The sequence below is a fragment of the Acanthisitta chloris genome, unplaced genomic scaffold, assembly GCF_000695815.1.
Source record: "Acanthisitta chloris isolate BGI_N310 unplaced genomic scaffold, ASM69581v1 scaffold5688, whole genome shotgun sequence".
Lineage (NCBI taxonomy): Eukaryota > Metazoa > Chordata > Aves > Passeriformes > Acanthisittidae > Acanthisitta > Acanthisitta chloris.
This window is the reverse complement of record NW_008688646.1, coordinates 20,360-31,729: the sequence shown is the minus strand read 5'-3', so window position 1 is coordinate 31,729 and position 11,370 is coordinate 20,360. Positions and strand designations below refer to the sequence as shown.

The 11,370-nt window shown below is 40.7% G+C and overlaps 1 protein-coding gene across 1 annotated transcript in view; it reads right to left on the bottom strand.

The window, feature by feature from the left end:
* VWA3B (von Willebrand factor A domain containing 3B) overlaps positions 1–11,370 on the bottom strand; it is a gene marked incomplete at its 3' end in the record, with an annotated part of 51,473 nt that overhangs the window by 21,477 nt on the left and 18,626 nt on the right. The window contains exons 8-10 of the mRNA XM_009081110.1: positions 6,213–6,329; positions 2,650–2,846; positions 1,875–2,038 (exon numbers count right to left, since the gene is read on the bottom strand). Coding sequence (XP_009079358.1) covers positions 1,875–2,038; positions 2,650–2,846; positions 6,213–6,329 — 478 coding nt within the window. The remainder of the gene's footprint in view (positions 1–1,874; positions 2,039–2,649; positions 2,847–6,212; positions 6,330–11,370) is intronic.

The following is an 11,370-nucleotide window of genomic DNA, read 5'->3' as shown; positions in this document are numbered from 1 at the left end:
CTGTGGCTGCCCCAACCCTGGCAGTGTTCACAGCCAGGTTGGATGAGCCTTGAGCAACCTGCTCTGGTGGGAGGTGTCCCTGCCCAGGGCAGGGGTTGGGGCTGGATCATCTCTAAGGTCCATTCCAACCTCTAAAATTCTATGGTTCTATGACTGCTAGAAGCAGCACATTGCCCTTGATGAACCTATCCTCTGTCACTACAGAACAGCACAAGACAATTTCAGTAGAAATCTAGAGACAGACACCAGAAAAAAAAAGAAGAGACAAACCAATACAGCAGCTTTATAAAGTCAATTATCAGGTAGTTTGAGCTGGGAAATCCCATGTGGATACAACTATAACTATTGTCCCTGTAACTGTTCTCAGACTGAACTCAGTAAATCATTTAAGCATATGCTACTCTGCCTCCCTTTTCAGGAAACCACTTGAGAGCCTATTCTGCAAGGGACTCAAGCACTTTGAAGAGCCTTAATATAACACAGATGCTTCAATGCTTTGCTGACCTTGAGCCTTAAATACAGGCTTAGTTTAACATTTAAAGCAGGATTGGAGTGTGCCTGACAGTTAAATAGGTGTATACATACTGCTGTGCACCAGAACATTTCCTCAGGAGTGGCTGCAGCAAGTCCAAATCTGATTTCCCTTAAGAGTCATAAAATCCTCATCTACTCTGAACCAGAGACATTTAACAGATGGAATATAATGGCCCTGGGAAAAATATTACTCATCTCCACAGAGGTTTTTAAAAAAAATGACATCATGGAAACTTAAGGATCCTATTCCATTTGCTACTGATAGCTACTCTGCCATTAGTTATTTCCCCCAAAGTGTTTGATGAGGTCTACCAAGACTTCATAACATTGAGGTGAAACATTCAAAACAGCAAAACCATAACCATGGTTTGGATTTCAGAAACATATACTCAGCAAACCACTTACCTCCAGTTTTCCTTTGACAGTATGCTAATGTTATCCTAAACACAGTGAGAGGAAGATAAACTAAAAGGAGTAACAAAACCCTGTCTGACCTTGCTAAATGTAATCAGGCTATTACACTTTCGGTAGAGAAGCAGCAATAAAATAAAAAATTCACCCACAAAATGGAAGTTCACATCCTGTTTTTTCAGTGAGACATCTCATCATCCTAATATACAAAACAGAGGGCACTATTTTCTCTTTCTCTTGGTTCTACAATACATTTTCTTCTTCTCCTAATGTAGCTTTAAAAGCCAATCTACTTTAGGGCATCTTTAAGACAGATGAAACAGAACCTCAGGCTGTCTCTTTTTTTGTAGATGTCCCACAAAACCTAAGAGTGTATCTATACAGCTGCAGAAATATAAACTAGGCAGCTAACCTGATCCCTGAACTCCTGATCAGGTGCATTACTTAATAGCCCATGCCCTGACTCTGCTCTAGACTGTTCAAACTTGTGTCCAACACAAACTAGCCAAAAGGGCAGGTAACCACCATCAGTATGGGCACAAGCCAAGCTGTGCTACTTGTTGTAGGAGGTATCTCAAGGGATCCTAAGTACACAGGATCTATATTTATTAAGTCTTATTGATGATTCTTGAAGTTCTCTGCTATGGCATGTCCCAGTACTTTTGGCACTTTCAGCAGTGATTAAAAAATATGCAGACTGACTTTCACATTCTTGTTGCAGATGGAGAACAAAAGATGAAACTGCATTGGTTTTCTTATATGGCTCCTAAGAAATCCTACACACAGGATTCTGACCTGAAATAGATTTCTGGCTTAGTACTGCTACTGTTGGTTTACCAATCACTTCAGCTTATTATGACAGTAAATGTCAAACATTTCAACACCAATGTAAAATAATATAAACTGATTTTATGTGACAGAACACTAACCTTCCTTCCAATTCACTGAGAGCTGTCCTCATTTTCTCTTCATACTGCTTATACTTTTCTGTACTAACATATACATGAACTGATGGATCTGTAGATCCATCTTTCCAGAGGGTATGTGCAAACTTGTCACAATATCTTGCATGAGTTACCTTCCTCTTTGTGTCCTACAACCAAGAAAAAACATGTGACATGTTCTGAAACATTATTTTGCAGTGCCTTTAATATCTGGTCATCAAAGGCACATGGTTGTTGCACATGAACAGGTGCAGAAACAAACATGGGATAAGGTGGTCACAGAATTTGCTTCTAGCAAGAGTGACTAGAAACTGGTTTTATTCTTGTAGCCAGCAAAAACAGAAGCTCACTAAACAGTGTAATGGTAGAACTTGAGAAAGACAAACAGAAGACAAAGTAATCCAGGTTTGTTTAAGAATCTGCAAACATTGCAGCAGCTGAGATCCACATGAGCAATCTTTGCCCCACCCCACAGAAAGACATAAAAACCCAAGGCATTGGTCAAGGCAGTCCTGATTCTTCCCTTTAGCTTTTATGTTCACCAGCAAGGAGTCCTTAAAATAGTCATACTCAAACAGCCCTTTGAAACATTCTCATTCATTACATTATTTGTCCCAATAATTAATAAACTGATTTTAACAAAAGCTACAAAACAACAAGGCCACACACTGTATCATAAATTGATCCACCAGAAAGTTTTCAAGCTTTAAAAGCAAATCAAGCAGCTCACAGGACGTGAGGGGAAATTAACAATACTCACAGCATCAGTTCGTGAAGATTCACCCCCTGGTTTAGTTTTTATGCCAACATTCCCATGTACGTGACGAAAAGTGCAATCAGCAAGGACATCATACAGTGTGAGCTTCTGAGCTTTCAAGCCATACTTCTGCAACCACTTCTCAGAAGTCCAATCTTTGTCAGATATGTCCATTTGTAGCAGATGATCATCTCTGATTGCTAGTAAAGAAAATAAACCAAACAAAATCTCTTGTAAAATGGTTCATTTTGGATAAACTATTTCAAAAAACAGACTATGATACGGGAGTCAAAATCTGCAAACTTATTCTGCTTAGACTGCCCAGGGAGGTGGTGGAGTCACCATCCCTGGAAATGTTTAAGAGGTGTCTGGATTTGATGCTGGAGGATCTGGTTTAGGGGTTCCAGCAGAGTGGCAAATAATGGTTGGACTCGATGTTAGAAGCCTCCTCCAACCTTGATGGATCTGTGATTCTATGATTCCACACTTGCACTGACAGCATTGGAGTGAGCAGATGTTTCTGACTGATTTTTAATAGTCTCTACTTCGGTTGTGGGTTTTTTTCTTATCAGACAGCTCTTTGCAACAAATTCCTTTGTAGCTGGAAAAAAAGTCAAAAGGCACAGAGGAAAGACAATAAATAGTAGCCAGATCAACATATAAAAGGAATATTCTTAGTAGTATGAAAGTTCACAGCTTCATACTAGTTGAATTATCACAGAATCATAGAATAATCAGAGTTGGAAGGGACCTTTGAGGATCATCCAGTCCAACTCCTGCCCTGCACAGACATCCCTGACAATCACACCCTGTGCTGAGAGCATTGGCCAAACACCTCTGGGGGAAGACTCATTTTCTAATCTCCAGCCTAAACCTCCCCCAACACAACTTCAGACCATTCCCTCAGGTCCTGCCACTGGATGCCAGAGACAAGAGGTCAGTGCTGCCCCTGCACTTCCTTTTGTGAAGTTGATGAGGTCTCCCCTCAGTCTCCTCTTCAATGGATTTATGAAATGTCAGAAAATATTCCTGTATAAGATGTCTAACTTCAGGGATAATCAACTGAAAAAATGACAGAACTGAAGATAACATCAAAAATATAGTTTTGAACATTGGTTATCATTAACATTGGTCTTGTGAGAGAAGGCTATTTAGAGGCAAACTACAATGTTTTTGGAAGAGATTTTACTGTATGTTTCTGTGCAATATTACCTTTTTATAGGCTGAATATTGCACCATGGATCCCAAGCCACAAATCAGTTGTGCACTATCTTAACATTTTCTCTAGTTCTACACCCTCCTTCTAGCATTTTCACCTGACACTGGAAGAAACTGGAGTTAATTTTTTCTTGTCTAATCTGGTATGATTGTTCTTATGTCTACCCTTTTATGTCACATTGTCTTACAAATTTTCCAAGGACCATCTTAAGGTAGGGCACTGCACATCTCTGGGTACTGGCAATAGGATACAGGACTTTACACTTATCACTCTCTCAATAATCCACACCTCAACCAATCACCCAGCAATGGGTCTCATAGCAGGGTGAATTCACTTTGTCACACTTTAATTTTGGAGGACTTAGGTGGTATAAATGTCTACTCTGTTTAGATGCAGCTACAGTGGCAACAGTATTGAGATCCTGAGCCTGTAAATGAACCTATGGAGGCATCGACTGTCCTTACACACAGATCAGCCCATACCAGGGCAGGTGCATGGCTGGAACCTGTTCATGTGGAAACATTTGACTGCTTGTGGTCCTTACAACAAGCATCACAAATGAGCTCACAGAATTTTTGAAAGAAAACTTTTGGGGTTTTTTTCCACATGCTTTATGTAAAAAATCCTGTCTCAGTTCAGGAGGCTAGTGCATCATCTGGAGAGTCAGCAGAAAAGTTGCCTCTTTTTCTCTGTTTTTTTCTCTGTTTTTTCTCCTGCAGAGCATTGCAGTCTTCAGAACAAGCTACATTATGCAGCAAAGCATTTTAAACAGATCAGAGAGGCAAAACCAGGAAGAAATGCAGGCAAAGAGAACAACTGTAGTTGCTTGGATCGATGGGCAATAGTCAAATAATGCTGAAGATCTGACAAAGTAAATCACACTGTAATTTCATTTCTTTTATTTATGGAGTGATTATGTTTGAAGGCAAACACTAAAAGAACATTAAAGCTGCACAGTCAGGAACACATAAATAAACACTGAAATTAGGGCTGCTAACTGTGGTACTTGTGTTCATATGTATCACAGAAGAGCTGTTTAACTTCATATAGGAAGTCCTGCTAATTCAGAAGCTGCTGTTATCAGTATAAAGAACTGTATTATGCCTTCACAGAAGGAAACCTCTAGTTTGAGTCGTGCAGTTATGTTGTGGACAGAAGTTCAAAGCCAGTGTAGACAGAGAAAGTTCATAACTTCAAATCTTCATCATCAGCACCCCAGTCACACATCTCAAAATGGTTCAAGGGACTGAGCAGCTGAACAAAGTATTCCTCAGCAGGTGATCCAGAAAAGGGCATCTCGCCCAGTCTCCATCTAGCCAACCTGAAAGCAACTGCACTGCAAAAAACAGCACTAGAGCTACACAAAATCACTCACAACTCCTGCTAATTCAACCTGAATCTTGTCTTACCTTACACAAAAAGTACCACTAGACACCACATTTTAAAACCAGGGACTAAGGAAGAATATAGACACTGACAATCAAGGCTATGATCCTGAAAATCCACCCCCTCAATTGCAGTCCAATGCTGAAGCTGCCTAGGCTCCACAGATTCCTACGTTTTCAGTATTTAAGTCTTGTCAGTGTAATCATTCTGCTCCAGAGCATGCCCAGAGCATCTCCATCTTAGCAGAGATGAGTAGCTTCTCACCACTCCCTCGTAAAGCCTTGCAGAGCTTCAGAAACCAGCTATGAGTCTGTCTCCAACAGGGTTCAATCCAATCAATACGCACAGAACAACATACGGATCGTGTTCTAGCCCAAACATAATGATGGGAACTATTAGTTTAATGAACAAGTGTAGATGTTCCTCCGTGTTTCTTAAGACAAGAGTTGTCAGAGCACTCACACAGGATTGCTTTCAGTCCTCTGCCTGTGATTACAAGAATTCAAACCCACACGTTTTCCCTTTTAGGGGAATGAACTAGCTACCAGGTTGGAGGCTACCCCAACACAGCTATGATGGAAAAGGGATGAGGTACTACCCCAGCACTGTAGAATAAAATTAGGGATTTACTGGCCCAGGCAGACAGGGAAAGACCATCAAAAGAACCCAATTTCCATATCTTGAAATCCACATAACTAGTCACTGGTGAACTAAAAATGGAATGTTTCAGCCTGAGCTGTTAAAGTTCAGTAAGTTTAAGACAGATATTTATACTGGAAAGTTTTAAGCAACCCTAGGTTTACATAACACATCCAGGTGCTATCTGTATATAGACATTTCTGAGAATATAGACATTTCTGAGAAAATCATCCCCAAATCGACATGTAATCAAAACTGTTCACAAACAAAATATTGATCATGAATATAATGGAAACTCTTTTGAAAGAAATGTAAATGATACCATCTTGAGGAGCAGCCTGGTCAGATTCTGATAAAATGTTCTGAACTTGTCTCAGTGTACTCCTGGCTTCCTCCAGCTCCTTCCAGATCAAAAAGACATCTACACGGACACCAGCTACTGCAAAAGAAATCATAAATAGGACTTGACATTGTGATACAATGTCCTCAATTTATAACTCCCCAGTTACCACAGACTCATTGGTATATCCAGATGTTGACATATAACCTTTTTTTCTTGAGGTCCCATTGCAGCAACAAGTGCTGAAGATTTCCAAACAGGGCTCAGAACTGGCACAGGACATGAGAAGGGCTTAGTGTGGTGTAAGGAAACTCCAGAGTTGGCCAGAGATTGTTCCCACAGTGGAAGCAAATGTTTTTTAACACTCTCAGATAATAACAATAGTAAGAAAACCGCACAAAGAAAACATTTTCTATTCTTCCCATTTCCTTCAAGTACATATATTTAATTTAAATCTTTTTTTCCTGAAAAGTATGTGATGGAATTTTGCTAAAGATAAGTTTTCTTTCATCCCAACAATTCTCAACAGTTATATATAAATGTTAAAAAAATAATATTCTACTATCAGTCTATATTATCCAAAAAAATGGAAAAATTCAAAGCTGGAGTTGAGACAAGGTTTTCTTAACCTCAAAAGATATGTTTTTCTTGATTAAAATCATTTAAATATCTTTTGATTCCATAGAGTACAATTACTAAAACTGAGACACGTATCATATCTAAGCAGAATGATCACCACTGAAAATGTGGTTACTCTCAGAGTTTAAATTGCAATAAAGGACAATGCAGAGAAACTGTGTGTAGTGTGACAATCAAAATATAAAGGAAACTCAATCATCAGCTATCCTAACCACAAATGCAGGTTACAACCTATTGCAAATCACAACCTATTGCAAATCACAACCTATGAATGGCACATAAAGATGCTGAACAAGGCAAACTATATCTTATCATCTAGTGGTTCAGTGAATACACAGTGGTGGTTCCCTGTATGAAAGCCATGACATGCAAACTTGTCTACTAAAGTCAGTAAACAAACAAACCTGATCGTTTTGTTCTTTGATAAACTTCCCTGAAGTAATAATTATGTGAAAGTTACGCAAAATAACAACTCAGTTTTAATTGGGAAATGCTTTCAGTTTCCAAGAAATATTTTGAAATGTGTTATTGTACACTGCCATCTCCTGGGACCTTCCTGCATTTCAAAAACATCTCTTCCAGCCTAAATCACAAAAAGCTTTAGTAAGGCAGATCATTCCACAGCATAAAACACAAAAGGGAGAAAAAACTTCAGTCTGTAATCACAACCTTTTAGGCTTAAGAAACGTATTCTGTTCAAATACTTCAGAAAGAAGTAATATTTTCTTTTAGAAACAATCTCTCCCCAGAAATCAAAACATATAAGATCTGAGCATCAGCAAAATTCCAGGATGTAGGGAACTAGAGCTTTTCTGATCAGTACTCAGCCACTGAATGTGTGTATACACATACACACACACACCCTGTTGGCACAGTGGAAACCACAAAACACAGACATTCACACCACACACGCACATATTTCTAAGTTTAAGGCTGTTAAGAATATCATTCCAGTGCTGCTGGCTCCAACCAAACCTGCATATCCTCCACAAGCTGTCAAATACTATGATCCAGACTTAATTTCATGAGCATTTTTAATGGTATGTTTGAAGATATTGAAAGCAGCATGTCTATTTCAACTGCCCTAAAACAATCCTGATTATGTCATTGCATTGCTTCATTTCCCCTTAAATTGCTGCTTGGGACTCATCAGTTTTACAGTATTATTGTTAGTGTCCCCATTAAGACATATATGCTGAATTGGTATTGCACAAGAAGGTATTTTTCCCTACTTATGCACAGTGAGGTAAAACTTCATGCACTTTCAAAACAAACATGTTTGATGACACTCTACAGGAAAAATGCAGGCACCGACAATGGCACATTGTGAAGTTCAGGTTGCTTAGAAAACCTTTTATCTTGGCAACATTTCTTGTTGGCTTCAACTGGGAGAGAAGGTTGCAAAGCAGTGATATCCACAGCAACCTTCCTTCTCTACAGGGGAAGCTCACTTCCACCTCCACCTCCACTTCAGCTTCGTTTCCTCTCCAGCTACAAAGGACTGAAAAGGAAAATCTGTGTCTTTCAAAACCGAGTCCTCAAACTCAAAACAAACATCCACATACAGTGTGTAGTATCTTTCAGGTTCTCAATCTGCAGCCTCTCCCTCAAAGCACGTCACTGGAAAATGACCAAGAAACCTCAAACTTCTCTTTGGTTTAAACTCCCTGTGCTTGCACCTCAGATGTGCCATTTTTGGGGGCTCACCAACCGAAAACGCAGCTGAAAATCAGCCCCTGGGAGGGTGTAGTTCCCAACCACTCCAAGCCCACTGTCTCTTGCACATCTTCAGGCACCTGTGTGGAAGGAAAGACCTTGTCTTTTTTTTTTACGGAGAGAGTGCTCAGGCATTGGAATGTGCTGCCCAGGGAGGTGGTGGATTCACCATCCCTGGAGGTTTTCAAGCTGAGACTGGATGTGGCACTTAGTGCCATGGGCTAGTGACCATGGTAGGGTTGGACTCGATGATCTTGGAGGTCTCTTCCAAGCTGGTTGATTCTCTGATTCTATGAAGCACTCCCCCAGCCAGCCTAGCTGGCAGTTTAACCACCAGAGCCCTGGGGACCCCTTGGTTCTGACTCAACAACCCCCAGAGGGGCAGCAGGAGTCACACCCGAGGGAACAGCACTGAATGCTCTGCTGCCCAGGGCAGTTGGGCTGCAATTGTCACCCTGCAGAGCATCTCATGCCAAGTGATGTTCCAGGCATGCCCTGCCCCTGGATAAATGGCATTTCAGCTCTGGAAGAAAGGAGGTGCTGCGGAAGAGAAGAGGATGGGGAAGGGTGTGGTGAGACCCTGTGGCAAGGGGCAGAAGCACTGAGGAGCAAGGTGGTAGGTCTGAGTGGAAACACAAACACACTTGCACGTGCACAGGGAAACTCATAACTGCCCTCACTTCCATTTCCTCGTGGTTTAACAGTCAGACAACCTTAAAAGAAGCAGCTCCTCCACACCTAACACCCCACAAACAAACTCGTCCAGTTTGACAGGTCACTGTAACCTATTCGATTTTCATCTTGCTGAGGAAAATAAAAAGCCTACAAAATCTGCAATATCTTCGAAACACGAGGCAGATACCAATACAAAAGCAACTCGTGGAAAACAGAAGGATTTCTCTGATTATCTGACTTAGACAGTGGAAGCAAGCAAATCTGAATATAATGGAGTAAGATCTATATTTAAATGAATTTGCTGGCAAGGCAAGATGAGGAAATTGATTTTTACACTGCCAGTCCCTTCCTCAGCCTCTACGTGGCAGCAGAACATAGCGATATTCCCTCCAGCATTGATTTTTAAAAACCCCAGAAGGATTTCTCTGATTATCTGACTTAGACAGTGGAAGCAAGCAAATCTGAATATAATGGAGTAAGATCTATATTTAAATGAATTTGCTGGCAAGGCAAGATGAGGAAATTGATTTTTACACTGCCAGTCCCTTCCTCAGCCTCTACGTGGCAGCAGAACATAGCGATATTCCCTCCAGCATTGATTTTTAAAAACCCCACTCAGGATGAGCAGAACATAGCGATATTCCCTCCAGCGTTGATTTTTAAAATCCCCTCTCAGAGAGGGATGAATGAAGGCACAAAGGAGCACAGGAGGTTCTCACACAGCTTTTACCTGTGTCCCTGCCAGGACAAGCAGCACTGGAACTCACAGCAGCCCAATCCTGCCCCTTTCCCACTGGGCAAATGGACAAAGCAAATGACCTTTGAATCCCATGTGGTGTGGCAGAGCAGTTATCTGCATCACTCTCTGCACATTAGCAAAGGGATTTGCCAGGCCAAGGTTAGGCTGCTGAGACCAGACAAAGCACGTGCAAGGGAAAAGCAATGATCACTGCTACAGCTTGTAGGCAACACAGCTACTCTGCAGTCATTATCCTGATTTTCCAGGGGGGGAGTTCAGTCTTTCCCATGTCTGTGGACATAAACAGTGCAGAGTTCATTGACTTGAATGTCACACAGGGGCTGACACTCTTACACTTCCCATTTTTACACAGGACGAGCTGAAATTTTCCCTGTGACCACCAGGTAAAGGTGGAAAATCAAGCACACCTAAGCACATAGACTTACACTGTTCATGAGGAGGTGGAACACATTCCTGTTTGGATTTATCACATCAGTAAACCCCTGATTTTGGTCTGTTTGCATTGTCTTTGCACATACTAGCTCACCTATTCCACCACACAGAAACACAGAGATTTACTGTTTCTATTCCAGTCACTGAGCACCCACTTTTCATTTCCAGATCTAGTTCAAAACACAATTGATTTTCAAGCAATTTATCTCCCTGTAACTCCAAGCAGATGACACAAACGTGCCCCTTTTCGAAAAGAACTGTTTTTTCCACAGCTTCCACCATCTCTTGCCCTCAAGTTCCAACTTAAATGTCACCTCCTTTCCACTTATCATTTTAACTACATAACAAGATTGCTTAATTCTGCAGCTTTTTGCAGATGAATAAACTGCACAAAGAATGTAGGCAGAAGTGGTAACAGGAAAATCAATCCTGGGTGAGGAGATAGCATCACATTGGTGAAATTAGGCTTTATGTAAAAGGATTTCTCTGATTTAAGTAAATCTGAGTCTGCCAGCATAAGGCCCTTAGTGCTTTGCTGGCTTACACCTGTTTTGATCTCAAGCACCCACTCAAAATGAAAGTAAAAAAAAAAATCAAATTTGGCAGTTTCTCACGCTTGCTTTTTAAATGGCTGCTCAAGATGTAAAACAGGGGAGAATGGAGCTCTTATCTAAGTTTTAAATAGTTCACTTCTCACTTGTTTTGGTTAAGCAGATGAAAAAGAGTGAACATGAAGATATCTTGTATTTGCAAGATGCTGTTACTCAGTGGATACCCAGAAAACTATCAGATGTCCTTAAAACAGCTTTTCCAGTCCATAAAACATGATGAGGAGATTCAGTTTCCAGCTGTTGCATTTGTGGTGCAAAAAGAAACATAATCAAAATATTCCTGTGCCTCCCCTTATTTTCAAGAACC